Source organism: Pteropus medius, unplaced genomic scaffold, assembly GCF_902729225.1.
Source record: "Pteropus medius unplaced genomic scaffold, Ma_sr-lr_union100, whole genome shotgun sequence".
Taxonomy (NCBI): Eukaryota; Metazoa; Chordata; class Mammalia; order Chiroptera; family Pteropodidae; genus Pteropus; species Pteropus medius.
The window spans coordinates 522604-546313 of NW_024349227.1; the positions used below are offsets into that span (position 1 = coordinate 522604).

The following is a 23710-nucleotide window of genomic DNA, read 5'->3' on the forward strand; positions in this document are numbered from 1 at the left end:
TCATAATATTCACACATTATCCATCTGGGGCTTGAAAAGAAAGGGATGGGTATGTGTGTGTGACGCCTCCTACCTTTCTTTATTAGATCCAGAATAATAGACCTTTTCACTTGTGACTGGCTGTAAATAAACTTCATTTTACTAGTCCTCTCTCTGCTGGCATGAGCATATGGAACCGAGAAAGGGATGTCTAGAAATTGACCCCAAACAAGATTCTATTACAATAAAACCTTTGAACAGGCAGAGTTTGATCTGAGGGAGTATGATACGTATAGTAGTAATGAACTGTGGTCCTTAGATGAATACAAGTAACATGTACTACTTTATAAAGGCCTTTCACAACCGTGATTTGTTTTGCACAACCGTGATGGGATTGGAGGCTCAGAGAGGTTGTGTCTTGCCTTATTAATCCTTGCTAAGACACCAAGCCAGTAAATGAGGTGCTGGGTCTAAAATGAACAAGGCTCTTAACTGGTTTAACACACGAATCTGCTATGACACAGTGCTGTCAAGACCTGTCCTTTGAATGGTTTTTCTGGTAATGGTGACAAGTTTGCATTGAGTCATCTTCCCTTTCCTCCTCATGAACACATAGGTACATGTAAGAAGGCAGGGGAGAGTTAGGCTGTGTAATGGAGTCTTTTTTCCTTGTGGTAAGCCAAATAATCTATGTCAGGGTCAAACTTAAAACTTTTAACTTAATCCCATGTTTGAACGTAAACCAAAAGAGTTTCAATGAAAAGCAGAAACTGGTTCATTTCTAGGTTTTGGCAAAATTAACAAAAGATATATTTCTTTGTGGCAAACAAATGTTACAGATGTGCACCATTTTTGGGTCATTTTAGGAAGGTGAATTGGACATTTTCTCCTACAGGGAGTTAGGGAGTGAGCTGAATGAGCTCTGATGAGCCCCTGGAGCCAGAGGGTCCCCATTTATTGCATTATGTGTGATCAATACAGGAAAACAGGCAAGAATTTCTTTTTAGTAACTTTTATTTGATTGTTTCCGATTTCTGAAATGTTCCTTTGTTGGAAGTTAGATAATGCTAAAATGAAAGGACCATTTTGGTCATCTAAGCTAGCCCTTTCTCCAGGTGAGATGATTTTAAACTTTCAACCACATTCCTATCTATCTCATTTTGAAATGCAGGCATGCCTTAGAGATATTTTGGATTTGGTTCTAGACCGCCATAATAAAGCGAGTACCACAATAAATTAAGTCATAATCTTGATGGTCTTTCCTTCAATTTGTAAAAAAGGCAATATCTATCTGTGAAGCACAATAAAATGAGATATGACTGTAATCTTAAGAAATAGAAGATATACAGATGGTCAACAGACATATGAAAAGATGCTCAGCATCACTAATCATCAGGGAAATACAAATCAACCACAATGAGATACTACCTTAGAACTCTCAGAATGGCTATTATCAAAAAGTCAATCAGTGTTGGAGAAAATGTGGAGAAAAGGGAACACTTGTGCACTGTTGGTGGGAGTGTAAATTGGTGTGGCTACTATGGAAAATAGTATGGAAAACTAAAAGTAAATCTACCATATGACACAGCAATTCCACTTCTGGGTGTTTATCCAAAGAAAATGAAAACACTAATTTGAAAAGATACATATGCGTTCCAGTCAACATGGTGGCGTAGGTAAATGCCGTGCTCACCTCCCGCGACCACATCAAAAATTACAACTAAATTATAGAACAATCAACCAGGAGAACCAATTGAAGACTAGCCGAACAGAAGTCCTACAACTAAGGATATAAAGAAGCGACGTCAAGACTGGTAGGAGGAGCAGGGATGTGAAATGGGCTGGCCCCACGTATTGGTTGAGAATTGGGAGAGAGACTCAGCTGCAGAGGTCCCTCCCACCACCGAAAAGCAAGGGATCCCAGTTCCACACCGAGATCCTCAGCTTGTGGAGCACCAGTGCCAGGGAGAGGAGCCCCCACAAAATCTGGCTGTGAAAATTAGGGATTCCATCCATCTGGGTGAGATAGAGGGCTACTAGAAAACCAGATATCCTCTTAAAGGACCCATACACAGACTCACTCTCTTGCAGGCACTCACCCTAGGCTGTGGTGGAGAGACAGTGGCTCAGGAGGTGGCAGAGACATACAAGAAGAAAATAAGTTGTGTGGTTTTAGGGAGAGGCCTGGAGGAACAGCCGCCATTGTCTCTGTGTTTAACCCTCCTCCCACACAACCAACAGGAAGATGTCACCTTTCCTGTGTTGAGCCTTCCACCAACACAGCCAAATCTGAATCTACATTGGCCTGGTGAACTTTGCTTGCTCTACTCTGGTGACTCCTTGAGACCCCCACCCCACCCAACTCACTGCCAAAGGCTCTTTCAGCAGTAGGCAGCTGGCCTTGGCTGGTCTGCAGTCTTTCTTAAAAAACTCTCAAAAGTCTGCAGGCCCCAAGCAGGTGGTGACTGGCCTTAGTGTGCCCTGTGCCTTTTGTTGAGTGGCCCCAGGCTCAGCGCTGGTGCCACATCTGAATCTGCATTAACCTAGTGAACTCTACCCTCCCCACCCTGGTGATTCCCTGAGACCCCACCTCACCCAACTCACGTACCTCCTGAGGCTCGCTCAGTGACAAGGCCTTATGGGCAGCTAGCAGGCCTCAGGGTGCCTTGTGCCTTTTGCTGAGCTGCCCCAGGCCCAGTACTGGTGGCAGCTGTCCTCAGTTCATATTGCGGTCTTTCACATAACTCCATGTCCAGCATAGGCAGCTACCAACCACAGATCACTTTGCAGCTCCTACCAGGTAGCCTTGGACTAATCACAGGCAGTGGCTGATCTTGGCCTGCACTGGAGGCTTTCCCAAGAGGCCCCAGAATCAACACACCTAGTGGCCAATTTCAGACCACAACAGAGTACCACCCAATTAGTCCTACAAACAGCATACCCAAAGGGTGGTCTCTGTAGGCACCAGAACCCACTGGAGCGAATCTTGCATTGTGGGGTCAGCCCCCACAGGGCAGCTCATATGCTGTTAATGTGGCCAATCTTCACAGCCAGTCATCCTGAGGGCAATCCTACCCATTTATGTGCCAACAGCAATTAAGGCTCAACTACAATAGGAGGGCACACAAAACCTATACAAGAGACACTTCCAGAGCAACCAGCTCAGGTGATCAGGGAGACTATGCCACTGAGCCATACAGGACACCTACTACATAAGGCCACCATGCCAAGACTGGAGATGTAGCAGATCTTAAATACATAGAAACAAACACAAAGAGGCTACTAACAATTCCACAAAAACAAAAAACACCTATTAAACTAATAAATGAATTCAGTAAAGTAGCAGGATACAAAATTAATATTCAGAAATCAATCACTTTTTATACATCAATAATGAACTATCAAAAAGAAAAATTAAGAAAACAATCCCATTTACTATAGTATAAAAAAAATACCTAGGAAGAAATTTAACCAAGGAATTAGACAACCTGTATTTGGAAAATTATAAGACATTGAAGAAGATAAAAATAAACGGAAGGATATACCATGCTCATGGATAGGAAGAATTAACACCATTAATACTACTCAAAACAATCTATAGATTCAATGCAATCCCTATTGAAATATCAATGGCATTTTTCACAGAACTAGACCCAATAATTCTAGAAGACCCCAAATAGACAAAGCACCACTGAGAAAAAAGAACAAAATTGGAGGTATCACAATACCTGACATTAAACTATACTACAAGGCTATAGTAATCAAAACAGCATGGTACTGGCATAAAAACAGACACGTAGATCAATGGAACAGAATAGAGAGACCAGAAATAAACTCATGGCTACATGGTCAATGTATGACAAAAGAAGCAAGAATATACAATGGAGTAAAGACAGTCTATTTAATAAATGGTGTTGAGAAAACAGAACAGATACATGCAAAAAAAAAAAAAAAAAGAAAGAAAGAGAAAGAAAAACTAGATCACCTTCTTATTTTATATATAAGAATAAACTCAAAATGGATTATAGACTTATATGTAATACCCAAAACCATAAAACTCCTAGAAGAAAACATAGGCAGTAAACTCTCTGACATTGCTCTTAGAGATATCTTTTCTGATATATTGCCTTGGGAAAGGGAAACAAGAAAAAATAAACAAATGGGGCTACATCAAACTAAAAAGTTTTTGCACAGCAAAGGAAACTATCAACAAAATGAAAAGATAACCTACCGAATAAAGAAGATATTTGCCAATCATACATCCACTCAGGAGTTAATATCCAAAATACATAAAGAACTCATATAACTAACACCAAAAACCCCCAAACAATCCAATTAAATAATAGGCAAAGACATTTCTCTAAAGATGACAAATAGATGGCCCATACACATATGAAAAGATGCTCAATGTCACTAATTATTAGAGAAATGCAAATTAAAACCACAGTGAGATATCACCTCACACCTGTTAAAATGACCACCGACAAAAAAATCAAAAAACAAGTGTCAGCGAGGACTTGGAGGAAGGGTGGAATTACAAACTGGTACAGCCACTATGGAAAACAGTATGATGTTTTCTCGAATTATGTTGGTGGAATTACAAACTGGTACAGCCACTATGGAAAACAGTATGATGTTTTCTTGAAAAATTAAAAATAGAACTACCTTATGACCCAGTATTTTCACTTCTGCGTATTTGTCTGAAAAAAAATCCAAAATACTGATTTGAAAAGATACATGCACCCCTATGTTCATTGCAGCATTATCTACAATAGTCAAGATATGAAAGCAACCTAAGTGCCCCTCAATAGACGATTGGATAAAGAAAACGTGGTACATATATACATCAGAGTATTACTGGGCCATAAAAGAAAACAAAATCTTACCATTTGTGACCACACAGATGGGCCTAGAGGGTATTATGCTAAGGGAAATAAGGCAGACAGAGAAAGACGAATACCATGTATTTCACTTACAGGTGGAATATAGAGAACAAAAGAAGTGGACAAACAGACCCATTGATACCAAGAACAAACTGATGGCTGCCGGATGGGACAGGGGTTGGGGGAAATGGGTGAAAGGTGAAGGGGAATAAGAGGTACAAACTTCCAGTTATAAAATAAATAAGCTGCAGGGGTGTAATGTACAGGGACTGTAGTCAATAATATCGTAATAACTTTGTACAGTGACAGACAGCTACTAGATGTATTGTGGTGATCACTTCGTAAGGTATATACATGTCGAATCACTACGTAGTACACCTGAAATCAGTGTCATATTGTGTGTCAACTACACTTGAAAAATAATAATAATAATAAAAGGAATAAACAGGAAGCAGGAAAAATAGAGGAATCATTGCTTGCCTCAGTAACCTGTCCTGGTATTCAAGCATGCTTGGCTCCCGAAAGCCCTGCCTCTTACCTCAGTATCTCTTTCTGCAATAAGCTCCCTTTTCTCTCCTGCTCTTTGGGGATGTAGAACAGCCAGTCACCTAGGCAGCATCTCTAGCCCACGCACTTGGACAGTTTTCTCCAGATTATTTGAACAGTAGCCTTTGTGCCTCTGTTCACTGGCAAAAGAAAATCTGACTCCGCCAAAGAGGGGTGCTCTTCTTGGTCCCCCACCTCTCTCCCGGCTCCCAACTTCCACGAAAGGGTGAAGTTCAAGGAAGAGGTCACCAGAGGTCTGAATCATTTTTGCAACAAGCTTTTATTGTATTTTTTTAAAACTCATATAAGAAAGACATTTAAAGAGAAAATATCTCAAAACAAACACACACTGGGCAACACGACAATAGAAGGCACTACCAGCAGTCATGCCCACCTCTGGCGGGGGAAGGGACACTTAGTACACACTGTTTTCAGAGGCTTGGACCTCAGCCTGGGTCCTGGGTCTAACTGTGCTTTAGATAAAGTCTAAATTTTCCCCTAATATATTTCATAAACACCCCCATCTCTTTACATATAGCTATATGCCTTTATGGTATATATGTACATGACTTTTTTTCCTTCTCAAAAATAAAATTGCCACCCCCACCAGAGGGAGGTTCTCAGCAGCATCCACAGCGGCCGCAGCAGGAGCTGTGCCTTCTATTAACGTAAAAGACACGCAGCATGAAGGAGGAAGGACTCTCCAGCCACTCCCCTTAACATACAGCCGGGAGAGTCTCTAAGGGAGGGAAGTGATAAGGCTGAGCATGCGATGGCAGGTCACCAGGGTTTTTGTGGTTTACAAAATCTTTAAGCTGCTAGCCTGTCTTGCTTTTGCAGCTCCGAAGACTAGCACAGTTGTATGGTCAGCATTCCTTCTGGGATCGGGGCAGTGTGGACTCAGCAAGGGTCAGGGAGGGAACTTCTGAGGCTACACAAAGAAGCTTGGGCTTGAACCGACCCAGGAGGGACGTGGGAAGGCAGAGGACATGGAAGAAATGGTCTCTCAGAGGCTGAAAGGAAAATGGGCCCTGCTTGGAAAGTTAAAAGTGCTCCCTCTGCACTGGAGTGTCTCTGCAGTCCTGGCTACTTGCTAGAGTTGTTTGACTAGTTTATTTTTAAGTTTGGACCTAAACAAAGAGCCAGTACAAATGTAGAGCTGGGAAGGTGATCCTCCTTGTCAACGTGGTTTGACAATCACATCTGGGAATCAAAGCCCAGGACCTTCAGTGGGAAGGAGGGCTGTGACCTCGTCCCATACTCGGAGGGAGGGCTCTCTTGGCCTTGTCTCCCACACCACCATGGTCCACTTCCTGGCAGGAGCAAGCCAGCCGCACAGCTTTAGGTAAACACACCCTGCTCCTGTATTTCTGAAAACAAAAAGGCACTGAGGTCAGCGGGGAGGCCAGCCCCACAGCTCACTGAGCGCAGTGCCACAGGCTGGCCCAGGCTTCAGAACACAAAGGACTCTGAGTTGGCTGAGCCGGAGGGACGCCTCCTCTGTAATCCTGGCAGCTCCTCTGGCAGCACCTGGAGATTCCACAGTCCCTGTGGGAGGAGGCGGTGCTGGAGGCCCAGGGGACACCACTGGCAGCCAGTCCTCCCCTGCACTCTAGCTGGGAGAAGGCTGAAGACCACTTAGACACATTTCTCTCCAACACTTTTTGGCTTTCTCTGATGCCTGATTTCCGTACTCAGCAGGAGACTTCTAAAATGGTAAACAGTTTTTTTTTCCCCTTAGTAGAAACATGAGCATGATGGCAATATTAAATTCAAAGTTGTAACTTAAAAGCAAACAGTTATTGACAAAGATATGGCTAAGTACATACATATGCAGATGGATGGGCTTTGGGTTTACAGGTGCACAGACTTGGCAGATCAGGGCAGGGCCAGGGCAGGCTGCTGCTTCTCTGGGAATCTCTGAGCCAGCTTCAGTTCTGGTGCTCCTTATCTGAGCATCCGCAGCCAGTGGGGAACAATCCTTTTATGAGCTTTATCCTGCTTTCAGGCGCTTAGCTCAGACTTGCTAAAGGAATAGGCTACAACTTTAGACTCATAAATAAAGGTATATCAGGTGGCAAATAAGAGAGAAATTAAAGAATAAAAGCCGGAGAAAGAACATATATCTCTAAACTCTTTTTTTCTTTCCTTCACCAGCTGGTGTGAACAGTTCCAGTTTGGTGACGAGAGAGGCAGCTGTTTGGTTTGTGAAGGGCTTGCAGGCTGCAGGAGGACCACGGCTGTCCTTTCACATGAATGCTGCTCCTTGGCCGTGTGCAGACGGGCACTGCGTCAGGGTGGGCAGGACCCGGCCCCACACACCCACGTGTCCAGCAGAAACTGTGCCACATCTGGGACTGCTGGGCGGGCACAGATGCACCCGCCAGAGGTGTCCTGAGAAAATGTGTCTGTTGCGAAATAATAATTAATAATAAAAATAAATCCGCGGGCACTGGGAGCAGAGGAAGGAGGACCGGTTAGCCAGGTTTGCCCTGGGATTTTCTTAAGGCCTCCTCCAGTTTCTGCCTAAACTTGTCATACTTCTTCTGCACTTGCTGGATTTTGTCCTGCTCCTCTTTTTCCAGGATCGTTAGGAAGTTCTGGAGCTCAGGGATGGAGAAGGCGTCCCACTGCGAGGTGAGGAAGACAGAATAGGAGACGTGTTAGAAGTCACCCAACCCAAGGGACCCTGCCACCTCCCTCTGCTGTGGAATGAATGAAGCTTGGGTCTTCCATGTCCCGTGAGCAACAAAATTTCAAATCCTGGTATTTCGTGACCAAGAGATACTAGTCCATGAGCCGTGTCTTCATTGGGAGAATCAATAATCTTAAATATGTTCTGCAGCAGCTGAGATCTCAACAGTGATGCTGGAGCTGCCCGGGGCCCCTGTTGGTCTGCTCCACCTGTCTGCCTGGCTGATCGGAGGCTCCCAACACGCAGACCCTCGGGATCTGGAGGAGAGCTGGACTTGGACTCAGGAGGCTGGGTTTCAGCCTGACTCCATGGTGTGACCTTGAGCTCATCACTCCACCCTTCTCAGCCTGTCTGCTCATCAGCCATGGAATGAGGGTATCTACCTCCCTTGGCTGGCAGAGGAGATAATGAGATAACATAATCTGCAAAGCTCTGCGGAGCCTGGCTGGCCCAGGCCTGCTCAAATGGGACCTGGTCTCTCAGGCTGACCCAGGAGCTAGACCCCTGGGGAGCAGGGATTTCGACTCCTGAGTTCTTTGAGCACAGAGGAATACTAAGGTTTATCTGGTTTCATCCCCACATTGAATAAATGAGAATACTGAAGTCCACAGAGGGAAGGAAGAATCGCCACAATCACAGAGCTTATGGCAGCAGAACCAGAACTAGAACCCAAACCCAGGTCTCTAAGCGTCCAGACCCGTGAGCTTCCCCCTGGTCCAGCAGTGCTCATTTTCAGGGGGACACTTGTTTCCAAATAAAATCTTCCACGGACTCCAACACATGGAACAGATGAAAGCAGAGCTGCCTGGTTGGAGTGGGGAGAAGGGACAGAACCCCACCTGCCTAGATCCCCCAAATCTCCACAGTGACTCCCAAGACTGCTCCCTCAAAACCTAGGCCTCCACTGAGTGCAGTGGGACAAACCATGTGAGACACTCCCCTGCTCTTGGTCACATGACTCCACCTCCCAAATTATCCCAGGCCACAGGGAGCACCCTCCTGGTTTCAGCCCAGTTTACACCACCAGCCGGGATAGCTCCCCTTGGGGGGCGGGGATGGGGGGAGTAGGTCAGATTTTTAAGAACCAGGGAGAGATAAATGGCTCCAAAATATCTATACCCAGTGGAACCCAGAGATGCTTGCTGGGCTTCAGTCCACTCTGGAGCAAAACAACCTGGGCTGAACCCAGGGAGTTTCTCAGTGTCCCTCCACCCTGAGTTTTCAGAAATAAAGCACATGATATCCGCTCTTTCCACAGGCCTTGCCAGACACAGGCCCTAGCTTGCCACCCCAGGGCGTTGGCAGTCACAGAACCGTGGCCCAGTGCTCGCCCCGGCTCGACTTTTTCAAGGCATTTTCCTGCTGCCAGTGCTGCTGCCACTGGGCCCCACCTATGCTGAGCAGTGTGGACGACGCCCGCCTGCACCCACCCGCTGCACCCCCGGGGCTGCGTCTGTGCCCCAGCAAAGGGGCCCGGGCCTACCTCCACCTCTCCGGTCTCGTTCTCCTTTAGCACAAAGCTGAGGACATCGGTGTCAGGCCCAGCGAGTAAGCGCAGGTAGAGGGGGCAGTCAGCGATGGAGAGTTTCTGGAAGAGCACTGCAAACCAAGAGAGGGGGCTGGGAGCTCGTCTGGGAAAGAGGGGCAGGGCCCAGGAAGCGTGGACAGAGCTGGACACGCAGAGGTGGGGTAGTTATAACTGGAAGTAGCTATTCTTTCAAACTAAGGGAATGAACCTGACCAGAAGAGAGGGGACTAACCTTTTATCTTTGGTGTTTGCTCAGAGTTTGAAACATGTTTCCATTCACGTCATCTCCCAAGAGATTAGGGGTGGCGGGGCGGGTTCTCTCCCTCCCCACGGATTAGGGAGTGGGGGCCCTGGTGTGGTCTTCCCGGAGTCACATATGGAGTGAGGGGCAGGAGCTCCCGTCCAGCTCTCCACCCAGAGTGCGTGTGTGCCCTTCCACGGAGTTGAGGCCACGTGGTGGCCTCACTGTGGTGACCAGAGAGGGCCACTCCTCTCCACAGCTTGGCAGGTTAGTGGGGGGCACAGACAGGGTTGGGGAGGTGGTTTCTGGGTGGGAGCTCACACTCTCATACCTTGCCCATCCTTGTGTGTCTGCTTAAAAAGTGCAAACTTCTGGGGATTGTCCACGACCATGAACTTCTTGAGCAGCCCCTGGATGACCTCACTGACTGTGGTGGTGCTGCTGATGTGTAGCTGCTTGATGGCATCCAGTGGCAGGTAGAAGGATGTCCGCTTGTCTGTGGTGGCCGCCAGATTCACGTCCTTGATGGCGTCATATATGGACTGGGGCCGGATCCCAGCAGGCACTGTCACTGGCCGCAGCATTTCAAATGCACTTTGATGAAACCCGTGTAAGTGCCATCTTCACTCTGCCAGTCAGAGGACGTCACATGGGGTCAGGGTGGGTCTGTCAGGCATGATCCTATCTGCCACTAGAGGCACTGCACCCCCCCCACCCCACCCAACACTTTGGGTGGGCCTTTCGTAACCGCAGCACTGCCCCAGTGAGCCTCCACCTGTCTCCCTGAGTTCCTTCCCACCTCTGCTGACCTGGGGATGTTTGAGGGACACAGACACCCTTTCCCCACAGTGGGCCAGGAGAAGATCCACAATATCTAGCTACCAGAGCGGACACTTAAGGCTGCTGTGGTTTTCCTTTGGGGCAGGCCGCCTGCCCCAAATCTGCCACCAGACAGATGCCAATTGCCTTAGGTGAGTCCCCACTCTAAGAAGCAGGGTCTGAAGTGGCCTCTTTCCCAAAACCTACAGGCTGCAAGACTTAAATCTGGGCCCCTCTGTGACTGGATTTTCTGCCGCCTCATCTAGGGGAAGCCCTGAAGAACCAGTTGCTCTCAGCTACCAGCAGGGGGCAGGGTTCTCCTACCATCTCCTCCCCTCCCCACTGGTGGCCTCTCTGAACCTGGCACAAAGTAGGTGCCCTGCCTTCTCTGAGCTCTGCACAATCTAAGGGAGCTTCCCCAGACACAGGCCGCACCTGTGCAACCACCGGGAGGGAGACGAGGGGAGTTGGGAACGCCCCTTGGCCAGGGCTTCTGGGCACAAGCAATATTGGGCCTTTGGCCATTGTAGATCATTTAATTCCCACAAGAACATTGGCAGAAGGGCACTAATATCACTATTTTACATTGAAGCTCAGAGAAGTTAAGAAAATTTCCCAAAGTCACAGTGGAAAAGGGGAAGAGCCGGAAATTGGGTTTGGATGTTAACATCTATTCTATTTATCTAAAGCACAGAGGCCCTGACAGCCCAGGCTGTCTGTCCTCCACAACCCTGAGGCCTCTAGAGGCCCAAAGAAAGAGGACCTCAAAGGGGCAGCTCCAGAATCCAGAGGAGCAGAGGAGCCAGACAAGAAGGGGACACAGAGCCAGCGGGTTGGGGGGGGCGAGCGGAAGGCCTGTGGGGGGTAGGGGTGGGCAGGCCCGCTCACCAGCTTCATGCCCAGGCAGTTCTTCTCCCGGCTGTTGTAGCTGGCGATCTTCTGCTTGATCTCCTGCAGTGTGGGCGGGCGCCGTGCCTCCTCTGCAGGTTTACAGACATTCTGGAACAGACACAGAGTGGGGGTGGGTGTACCACGGTTCTCAGGACACGAAGGGGAATGACCACACCCTCCCAAAGGCCCCTGTTGGAAGTGAGCAGCAGCTCCACACAGCGACAGCGAACTGCAGGATGCATCTTTTTGCCGGACCTGGAGCGGTTATCGTCTGCTGCTAAGGTTTCTACTGCAGATGCAAGAAAAAAGATCTCTGTGCTTTCTGTCTGTGATTGTGGCAGCCGAGGCTGAATGGGGTATACAGAGAACCACCATGGAGAGAGTTTTTGCAAATTAGAAATAACCTTGTAAGCAGTGAAGAGGTCGTTTTATTCCAAAGAAGAATCTAAAACATGAGTTTACAAGATAAGTGATGGAAAATTACTCCCCTACACCCTTCTCCTCTGATTGATGCCACTTTTAATAGCTTAAGGGTTAAAACTAATTAAAGGTGAGCCAATGAGTCTTTAAAAAAATGAAAATGAACAGGACAAACAAACAGAGACTCATGGACATGGACAATAGACTAGTGGTTCCCAGGGGGAAGGGGGGAGGTAGACGGGGTAAAGGGGGTCAACTATGTGGTGACAGAAAGAAATCTAACTATGAGAGGTGAACGCATAGTGTAAATATATATATGCCTTACTGTTAAAGTGTACAGCTGAAACTTACTGGATTTTGTTAACCAATGTCACCATTAAAAAATTAATTAATTAAAAAAAAATGAATTGCATGGACTCAGGGTGGGAACAGTCGACCCCAGCTGTGCCGCTACCTCACCGGCCACTCCTGGGGAAGTGACTGCAATCTCTCTAAGCCTCGATCTCCTCTCCTGCGAAATGGGGGCAATACCTGCCCCTCAGGCTTGTCGTGAGACCAGTGTGAAAGTGCCCGGCTCATAGGCATTGACCACGAACCTGGCCAGTCAGCAGAACTGCGCTTGCTGACAGAGGCTTGCTGGGGAAAGATGCTTTTAGGTGCTGTGGCGGATGCTCAGGGAAATAACAATAGAGCTGGAGAGACAGGAATGTACAGGTGGTGCCAGCATGTGCTGACGGGAACAACAACAATTCTCCCAGACCCAGGGGACCAAGGGCACAGAGACATCAGTTCAGGCCCCACATCATAACAAGAAATAAATTCATATTTGTAAAATAAATGAGTGAAGTGGTGCGGGCAGAGGACTGTAGCCCTCTATGATAGTTGAAGTGATAAACCTCCTTTACCGGGGCATAGGGGCAACTAGCATTTACGTAGCACCCTCTCCGTGCTAAGTAAATGCATTATCTCAGTTAATCCTCATAAACAGAAACCCCATGGCATAGTTTATTACCCCACTTTACAGGAGAATACGAGTTTAGTGCCTTGCCTCCAGCCCTAGAGTCAGTGTGTACAGAACCAAAAGGAAATTCCAGATCTGTTCTGTTGTGTCCCTCTCATGACACCATGATTTATTCCTCTCCTCGCCTCCCCTGGTGCCCAGCCCCAGGGAAGGTAAAGGAATCGCAGAGCTGAGGACATGGAGGTCAATGTCCTTCACACTGTGGAGAAGGGTCATGAGTGAATGATCCAAATAACTCTGTCCCTCAGTCAATTTCCTGGATTTCTCTCAAGTTCACTGTCACCCACCTTCCCGGTTTTGTCTTCACGCTATCTGTGTGTGGCTGGGAGTACAGGAGCTATCGTTTGGGGGACAAATAGGTTAGTTGGTCAAAACCACATATAATCTGCCTGATCTTAGAAATCTATCCATCTCGGAGAGGCTCAGGATTCTCTTTTGGCAAAAGAGGAAACTGAGACCCAGAGGGGCGGGTGACCGTGTTCTTCAGGCTGCCTCTCGAACGCCATCCATCACTGTCCAGTGGGTGTCTGGTTTGGTTGGGGAATTTCACAGCATTTACTTAGCACTTCTGCCATTACATCACAACGGGCACCCACAACAGAGCCTGCCCTGGCCTCCGTCCCTTCAGCAAGGCTGCCCGTGGGAGATGTGACATACTCAGCAGTATACCAGCCCTTCCTCCTCCCACTTTCCAATTCCACAGAGCTGATCGAAGGTCAAGTTCTGTGGCTGCCAAGGAGTACTGGTGTGGCCTTCCACACCCACACAAAGGTGAGGCGACATCCCTTCCCATCACAGCATCTCCCCCAGGCTGGTATGCTCCCCTCTGCACACTCCCTCTGGGCTCCCGGTAACAACACTGTGCTGGGTGCTTTCACGTACCTTGTCTCATATACTACACATCTTATCTCTATTTTACAGATTATAAAACTGAGGCTCATAGAAGTCCCACTGCCAGCAAATGGCCACGTAGGGCCTACGACCAAGTCCACCTAAGCCTAGAGTCCATGTTCTTCTCAATTCACCGCATGGTCACCCTTAGACAGCGCTTCTGCTCAAGAGGCTGGTGTACCACCCCCATAATGATCGCTGAAATTCCATGCCGCAGGGCTGGGATGAGCAGCTGCTAAACCAAGGCGTATACATTATGTGGCCTGTGAAATGTTCATTCAAGGTGTATCAGATCAGCGGGTCAGGTCCAGAAGCCCCAGGCCCCCGGGGTACCACGTCACCTGTGAAGATGGCAAGGAGGAACGTTTAACCTCTGGAGTGAGATGCAATCGCCAGGATGTAGGGCCACCTTTTTCCTATGTGGTCACTCAGGTCTCTGAAAATGGACCTTGATTCTGTTGAAGACCACCCACGGGGAAGCACTCCTCATTTGCGTGAGGTGAGCAGTAAGGGGTGTGAGCTTCGGACTGTCTATTCACTGTTGATTCATTAAACCAGGGACTCTGAAAATGAAGCTTCTCATAGCTTGACTCTGCCCTTAGAATAGCTCCTGAAGACCCCGCCCTCAGCCCCTACCCCACTGGGAGCATCTCAATGGGACCCGGCCTGATCCTGCCTGCCCTCTGGGAGCTTCGAGTCAGAAAGACCAGTGTCCTGTTACTATTATGTGCTCTGTTCTGTCCATCTTTGAAGCACACAGGATGTCGAGTGAATAGAGTGAACAGCTTTCTCATACTCATCTACATAAAAGAGTTAAAAGATGGACAAAAACAAAAAAACAAACAAAAGAAACAACCCTAGAAGCTTCTAGAAGATCTCCTCTGATAGTTTCCAATTGAGCTACAGCCCAATTGGAAATCGGCTATGTCCTAGCTTTCAAAGGCCAATGCTCTAGGCCAGGTTTTGAATACAGTGAGAGTCAGAATTGCCTTAACCCCTGGTTTCTTCTTCTTCCTGTTCCCCTTTCCTTCAGCAGATAACCCATCTCCTCTCCCCCATTCCCACCACAAACCTGGGGAAGTGACGCAAGTGGCCGTGGGCACCCCTTCCGGGACTGACGCAGAATACAGCTGTCTGGACCTCAATGCCCTGTCTGGGAGTGCCAGGAGCCCTGTGTGGCCAACACATCAAATCTCACACTCTGGGATGTCAGCACCGAGGGCTGGGCTGGCTGCTGCCCACACTAGATCTGGCAGACAAGGTCTGACCCATGGACAGAATGAATCACCTCTCAAAGTAGGCCAGCCAATCAGCCAGCCAGACACAGCCATGAGGGCCCACTAATTCTTTCTCATCCCAGGAATAGTAGAGAATCTAGACCACTGGTTCTTAAATGTGGCTGCATGTGGAAGCGTCTGGGGATCTCTAGAAACGCAGCACCTGGGCTCCATCTTGGAGATTCTGATTTAATTGGTCTAGGGGGCAGCCTGGGCAAAGGAATTAAAAAATCTCCCAGGTGAGTCTAACATGCAGCAGTGTTTGAGAAGAATTGGTATAGACCCCTTGCAGGCAATTTCAGACCTCAAGGGTCTCCATCCAGCTGCAGAGGCCCACAGATATCTACTGTCCCAAGGGTTTACCTAAAAGGCAGTATCCACTGTGTGAACAAGCTCAATAACATAGTAATCTTCAGAGGATAAGGCAAAGACCCCAATTTCTATTCACCTGCCAGATTCTCAAGTCATGTGTCATGATTTAACCAATATAGGCTTTGGCCCGTGAGGTGTCTCCCCTCAGGGCTTTGCTCATCTCAGTGTATCTGGCATGGAATTCACCTGCTCTGATTAAGCCCTGGCATCGTGGCAGACAGTTTAGCTGTTTCCAATGCACCTGGCATGTCCAGAGTGTTGGGGCAGAATAGGTTTGTCCTCTCTTAGCTCTCAAGGTGACTGGGGTACAGCCAAGTGAAGAGGTTGCATTCTAGGGGTCACGGCAGAGATGTCCCCTGAGAGAGTAATCCTCGAACTTTTTTACTAAAATACCCTTAACAATAAAATAAAGAGCACCATCCCCTTGTGGTCTGGGGCCTATCTCCAAGCAAATTTCTCCTAAATTGAATTTTACTTTAAGAAAAACAAACACTGGCTAATTATGTATTCTAATAAATGACATATGTAAAGTCTTAATTTTGGTCACTGGGGAATGACCCAATGATCTGAGAAGAAGAGGCACTGAGTGAATCCTGTGGCTTTTAGCATCCGTGGGTGCACACAGGGCAGGCCAAGAAAACTCCAACAATGAGGGGCCCCCACCAGGGGGAGGAGGGCTGAGGAAGCTGTGTGTCCCACCCTCAGTGCGGGAGCCATCAGATACAGTCGTGCCCACAGTCTCTTGACTTAAATTGCATACACCTCATTTTCACCAAAAATTTCATTCTCCTATTTAAACTTGTCAGCCTCTTCTTCCTGCACACTGACTTTGGCATATCACTCCTGTCTGCTCATTTCTAGACCCCTCATCTGCCAAGCCCTCTCTGACCACCCCAGCCTTGAACAACGATAATGATGATGACTCTTATTCTTACTTACTGGCCAACTATGACCCTTATTCAACTTACTGTTCTACTCACTCAGCATGTATTAGCTCATTTCATCCTCATAAGTTTATGAGGAATGTATTATGCCCATTTCACAGATGAAGAAACTGAGCCCCAGCTTACATCTAAAGCTAACACTATACTCTCTGGCACTTAAATATGCATCTACTTACATTAACCTCCAAGCAGACCATTGTTTTGATTTTTCTTCCCAACTAGACTGAAGCTCCTTAATGATTTATATTATGCTTCTATTTCTTCTCCATGCCCCGTGGCACTGAGCATGAAGCAGACAACAAATACTTGTTCAAGAATCTTCAATGGCCCCCTTGTCTAGAGGGGAAAATAGATCTTACTCCCCTAGGAATTACAGTATGCTGAGCCTCGGATTTCAATTTGGACCGAGTTCTCTGGAAGAAGCACCTATGCCTGTCTTGTCCACCATAGCATCGCAGAGCCTCATTCCTGTCTGGCACTTAGTAGAGGCTCAGGTAATATCTGCAGGATGAACATAAGGATGTTTGGGTTTTGACTCCCATTACTAAGTGTTCTTGAGAAAGTCAGATAACCTCTTGGAGCCTGAGTTTCTTCATGTATAAATTTAGGGGAAAAATCATTTACTGCCTCAGAGCATTGACGCAAAGATAATAAAAAAAAAAAAAATCTTAAAAAAAACTCTGAGATAATGAGTACAAAAGTGTTTTGGAAATGATCAAACCCACCCAAAGGCATGTATTGTTACTATCATTCCAGGTGTACAAAATCCTACCCCTGTGGGCCGATCTCATTTCTCACTTTCCTTGAGCACTTAGTCTGGACCGGCCCGTGTGCCACAGAGTTTGTTCATTCCTTTCTCGATATTAGTAGTTGGCAAACATTTTCTGTATGAGGCCAGATAATAAAGATTTTCGACTTTGCAGGCCATACAATCTCTGTTGTAGCTATTCAACTCTGCCATTGTAGTACAAAGCAGTCATAGGATAAGTGTGGCTGGTTCAATAAAACTTCATAGAATCTGGCCCCTGGGCAACAGTTTGCCCACCTCTGCTCTGCACCACTGTTTGTGCAATTTCTCCTGCCTAGAATACATAGGCCTTATCTCCCCTAGGTCCATCTTCTCTGTGTAGTTTCCCAATAAAATTCCATAGCAATTTCTTCATTCTCTGGTCTTCTAATATATTAGATCCCTGACGTTTTAATTACTAGAGACAAGTATGTACAGGTTTGTTCCAGTCCCTACCTTTCTTCTGAATCATACTTCCGCTGAGAGTCCTGCTTCCTGTGTATTTCCTCATACCTCCAATTGATGAACATCACTCTCACTTAATGGACACTTTTCAAAAGTAGACCAAGGCTATTTCATATCACTTCACTGGAATTCCGCTTGCTCTCCTTCCTTCTCCCATGAGGCAGCAACAAGCTGGCTGAAAGGGGTACGAGTAGGCAGCTAGGCTCACTCACTGGCTCAGGGACTAATGCCCAAACACCAGCCCCATGGCCTCAAAGCCTCAGATTCCTGTCATAGCAAAGGTGCAAAATACCACATGCCATGGACCTCTGCAGCTGCTTACTAATGTTAAAACCACTACTACCAGGACCTACGAAGGTGCCTCCATAGCCTGCATGGCTGCGTGTAGCATCTAATTCTGTGCTGCCTTTTATTATTTAATTATTGTTTCACATATGGTAATCCTGTCTCCCCAATTAGATGCTCCCTGGAGGGAGAAAGACATGATGTCTAATGACTATGCTTCTATTGTACCCACTATGGGATCTGGCTGAGCTCAGGGTTCTCCTCCAAGGAGGTGTCAGATAAATACCTGTTGATTGATGGCAGGTAGAAGGCAGAGCAGCCTGGGCGATTCATAGCCCAGAACTCAATCATGGATCCCAGTCAGGTCCAGGAGTACCTCCCACCAACCTGCATCCTAAGGGGCTGATGCTAAGAAGGTGTGGGCTGAGGACTTTGGCTGGAAGCCAGCCCTATGGCTCAGCTCCTTGCCATTTGCTGTGAGAACAAATGCAAGACCATCGAATGACCTGTGACCTCTGGGAAGTCACTTCCCCTCTCAGGGCCTCAGTATCCTCCTGTGTGAAATCATGAAGTGAGACCAGAGTTCTATGGCCTCTTTACAGCTCTAAGATTTTACATATAAGATAGGGTGGTTTCTTCTGTCACTGCTTCCTCTTCTGTTTCAGAGAATTGGGTGTGGGGCTGGGGGCCCCTCGGAAGATAGCTGGGCTTGTCCCAATTGTAGAGTGATAACTGGTGAAAACAGCACTAAGACCAGTTCCAACCTGTGTGACTTTACTCATCTCATGACTCACCACTTGCCTTCTCTGCTCATCAGCAAGACCCCTTCTGTGCCGAGCTCAAGTACGTCTGCACCTAACTCATACAATTCAAGAAAACAAACCAAAAACTACCCGGAAGCCATTCACCATGAGCGTTTGCCACATTTCCTTCTTCTTAGCTCTTAGCAAATCTGTCAGCAGCAATTATCTTGCCCCTCGAGTGAAACATCTCCAAACCTATAACAGGGTAGAAAGCCTCAGGCATCTATGGCATGAGAATGACCATCCGCAGATGCCTTCCACTCTGTCCTGTAGCCCAACAGCTGGGCCGACCCCAAACACCCGGTGTTTCTGTCAGGCCTGTCCAAAATAGAAAAACCTCTGAAGGAAAAGGCAAGCACCCATCTGCCTGGGTTTGGAACACCCTGCTCAATGCCCAGACCACATTCAAGGCTCATTGGTCCCTTTGTGATGGATTCAACCAGATGGGAAAGAGGAAGCCCAACAGGGCCTCTCCACAGGTCTCCGCCCAGGTCCTGATGGGCTAGTGTTCTGGATGGCGTCCCAGCGGCACCCCTGGCAGTGAAGAGTTGATTCTCACAGGTCACTCTATGGAGCTGTCCAATGTGCCAGAAATAAAAGGGTTGGAAACTCCTGAACTGTGTTTTCTGACAGGTTATTCCCAGCAGAGGAAGGAAGGAAGGGGCTTCAACATGGAGCCATCCGTGCCTGCAGAGCAATGTGGAATTTGAACTGCTCTGGGGGGATACAGAAGAGAAACCGGGAAAATAAAGAGAGGGATTTGAAAAACTGGAAAAAGATTAAAATCCCCAAAGACAAAGATGTAGAGCAGATGGTCAATGCAGACAGCCAGTCAACAGTAACTGATTGAATTGCCTGTGGGTTGAGGACTGTGAAAGGCACCTTGGGACATGAAACTGATGGGGTGTGGTCTCTGTCCTTGGGACCCCACAGGTTATCTGAGGAGGGGAGACAGATGTACGCACTGTGAAACACCAGAACAAGCACCATGCAGTCTGGGACTGAGGCTCAGAGACTTTCTAGGTCAGCTCTGCTTGTGTGGGTGTGATGTCAGTGGACTCTCCAGGCTGCCAGCATGTCCTGGGGCCTGGACACAGTGCCCCTCATTTTTTTAGGTAGCCATCTCAATCTATAAGCAAAAGCAGGCCATCTGGGGTGAGCCCTGTGGCTTTGGAGTGATAGCGACCTAGGTTTAAGCCCCGCAATGCCTCATTTTAATAATAAAAATCACCAACAGCCAGACACTGCTCTCACGGCTTCATAGTCACAATCTCATTTAATCCTTAATATAACTCTATCAAGGAAGTTATATTATTACCCAGAGTCCCCGCTCTTCACCACTAGACCATACTGCCCAGCACATCTGGCTATGTCCTTGGTCTTTTGTGAACTTGGGCAAGTCAAGCTCCCTGAGACTCAGATTCCTTTGTGAAATGTAGATAACAGCAGATAACAAGGCCTTCTTTATACATTTGTCATAAAGATGAAATGAGATCGCACATCTGGAAGGCTTAGCACAATGTCTGTACATAGCCAGCATTTAATCAGCGGTAGCTAGTGCATCATCATCATCAGTAGTGATTTGCCCAGCAGTACAAAGGAAAGTTTGGTTAGTGGGGATGGGCCCAATATGAAAGTCCTCTTGCCTTAACCTTGATCCCTGACAGGCATTTCAGCCAGGGCCACATTATGGCTCTTGTGAGTCCTAAGCACTTTTGTCTTCAGGGTTGTGGGCCCCTTCCTCCATAAAAAACTATTAGAAATTATTTTTTGTGATAACATTGGTACAAAGACAATATATTAATATCATATATTAAAATATTTTTCAACCTAAAAGTTCATTTTTTCCTCATTTTTAAAGAAATTAAAACAGTTTTTGTGGGCCCCTGGCACTAAGTGCCAACTGTGTCTCGTGGACAAGTGGGCAGTATTTCAGCTCCTCAGTCCCACGTGTCGTGACCAACCATTCAGTTTGCCTGGGACCGAGAGTTTTCTCAGGATGCAGGACTTTCAGTGCTCAAATCAGAAGAGTCCTGGGCAAACCAGCACATTGGTTACCCTGGCCCCAGGGGACACCTCAGAGGCTTACATGGACTCCCTCTCTCTCGTCTTCTCTAATGCAGGCCCCAGGACACTGCTTGCTCTCCTGATCTCTGCGAAACCTCACCGTTTTGCTGACACTCCCCCTCCCCACCCCTATCTTGCCTGTGGGCCTGGACACAGCTGCCCTGGCTGCCTCTGCAGATCAGCACATGTCCCTGCAGGTGATCCCAGAGTGTGAGCTCCTTGAGGGCAGAGGTGGCCTATTCACTGAAGCAGTGCCCGGAACAGTGCCTGGCACAGGAGAGGCTCATTTAACATTTGCTTAATGAATTGAATAAAATGGAAAGAAAGTAGTAAGACACACACGCACGCACATACACGTACACACACATGCATGCATGCAGACAACTCCCCCTTCCAAATATAGGGAAAATAAAAGGTTCCAGATTGTACAGGTGTCCATGGCACCTCCTTACTTCTGAGACAATCACTGGAAATCAGAGGAGATTCCTGTCTTCTGACTATTTCTGTGAGTAGATGATGCAAACCTCTGCTATTTCTGTTCTCCCCTCCTCTGGGCCTTCATGAAGCCCCCTTTTCAGCTCAGAGGTCTAAAGTATGAATCTAGGCAGAATAGGGTGACACTCATTTTACTGCAATGGCGACAGGGATTTTTTCCTTGGGGCATTTTCTCATGCCCTCCAGAGTTTCCAGGGCCTGAGGGCTTTCTTCTGGTTAGTTGCCCTCACAAGATTTCCAGCTCAGGCCCTGTGCCCTCACCCAGCCTCACCCAGGTCAGGCTCCTTTTAGTCCCTCTGACCTCTTGGTCTGACCACTCAGCCTGTGACATCCTCATCTGAGAGAATGCCCCCGCCCCTGAACCTGTCAATCCTCCGTTTCTACCTAGAAATAGCGGATTTTGCAACAGCAGCAGCTCATGCCTCAGCTAGTTCAGCACTGGTTTTGTCCTCTGCCCAGTAGTATTAGTTGTGTACCAGCCTGTCTCCCCCAGTAGACCATGAGCACTCCAAAGCCAGGGATTGTAACTTTTCCATCTGTATTTCCAGGGCACCCAGAACCAGAGCACTGCTGAGTGAATGAGGGAGGCCGGTGGGTAGGCGGAGGGAGTGGGTCTCTCCTGAGGCTGCACTCAGCTCTTTGAGAACCAATTTAAAGAGGATTCCATTGCAAATCATATCTCTGATAAGGAATCGATATCCTTATACATAAAGAATAAAAGAATAATAAAGAATCTCTACAACCAACAACAAACAACCCAATTAGAAAATGGACAAAAGACTTGGATAGTTCTCCAAAGAAGACATACAAATGGGCAATAAGCACTTGAAAGATGTTCAACATCATTAGTTGTTAAGAAAATGCAAATCGAGCCCCAAATGAGATACTCACTTTATACCTATTGGGATGACTACTATCAAAAACACAGAAAATAAGTGTTGGCGAGGATGCAGGAAAATGGAACCCTATGCACTGTTGGTGGGAATGTAAAATGGTGCAGCCGCTATGGAAAATGATACGGTGAGTCCTCAAAAAATTAAACAAGAATTACCAAATGATCTAGCAATTCTACTTCTGGGTATCTCTCCAAAAGAAGTGAAAGCAAGATTCAAACAAATATCTGTACACTGGTGTTCATAACCAAAAGGTATAAGAACCCACTGATGGATGATGAATAAATAAACAAAATGTGCCATATACATACAATGGAATATTATTCATCCATAAAAAGGAAGAAATTCTGACACGTTACTACATGAACCACGAAGATACTATGTTGAGTGAAATAAACCAGTCACACCAAAAAACCTGATTCTTTATGATTCCACTTATTTGAGGTACCTAGAGTAATCGGATTCATAGCGACAGAAAGTAGAATAGCGGTTGTCAGGGGCTGTGGGAGGTGGATTTGGGGAGTTATCATCTAATGGGTATGGAGTTTCAGTTGGGGAAGGTAAAAATGTTCTAGAGGTGGCTGGTGGTGATGGCGGCACAGCACTGTGAATGTACTAACGCCACGAACTGTAAGCTTAAAAACGGTGAAACTCGCCTCAGTACCTAGTAAACTTTAAAATTTTTGTTAGGTATATTTTATTACAACAACCAAAAAAAGAAGATTCTAAGGGGTGGAGACCCTTGAGGCCCCACAACCAGCTGGTTTCATCTGGTTCCCGTAAAGTTGGGGGCTTCCCTTACCTTCTATATTCCGAGCAAGTCAGGGGTCACTCCCACTTCTGAGCGAGTCAGGCCCCTTCTCCCCAGGACCTCCAGGAGTCAGCTCTTATCCTAGGTGCAGGCCACCCCCCTGCTAGGTACACTGAGACATGGCTGAACGTGAGGGGGACCTGGGTAGCCCGGCCCAGCTCAGAGGAGCTGCTGCAGCTAGGTGCTTCCCAGATGATTCCCCAAAGGGAAGCTTGGGCAAGGAAGCCTCGGCCTCAAGATGAGCTGGTCCAATCGCCCACATTCTGAAGCAACCTGAGTCATTAAGTGACCCAAATGGTGGGGACTTCCCAACTGCTTCGGATGTTCTCCCTCTGTCCTGTCATGTGGCCCTGTCCAATGAGCTATGTCTGGTGTTCCAACCTCACACACCCTAAAGACATGGATGCGACAGGAAGAGTAAGATTTGGAAGAACACTGGGCCCTGTCTCTTTCTTCTTCTGCAGGCTGTAGAGTGAGTCATGGTATGCTCTTGAAGTCATTGAGCTGAAGGTGGAGAGGGCTAACCTTCAGAGTTATCCATTGCCCCTCCAAATTGCTTCCTCATCCTTATAAGCTGGACTTCCCCACGACAGAATG

General features: G+C 47.2%; 1 protein-coding gene and 1 non-coding gene across 2 annotated transcripts in view; one reads left to right on the forward strand and one right to left on the reverse strand.

Annotated features, from left to right (window-relative positions):
* Positions 1-5669: 5669 nt before the first annotated feature.
* Positions 5670-23710, reverse strand: part of RASSF5 (Ras association domain family member 5) — a 68680-nt gene continuing 50639 nt past the window's right edge. The window contains 5 exon segments of the mRNA XM_039881748.1: positions 5670-8038; positions 9587-9702; positions 10204-10452; positions 10455-10500; positions 11580-11690. Coding sequence (XP_039737682.1) covers positions 7886-8038; positions 9587-9702; positions 10204-10452; positions 10455-10500; positions 11580-11690 — 675 coding nt within the window. The 3' untranslated portion in view covers positions 5670-7885.
* LOC120618036 (small nucleolar RNA SNORA31) lies at positions 11819-11948 on the forward strand. The gene has a single exon (XR_005657126.1). It is a non-coding gene; the product is annotated as a small nucleolar RNA SNORA31 (small nucleolar RNA).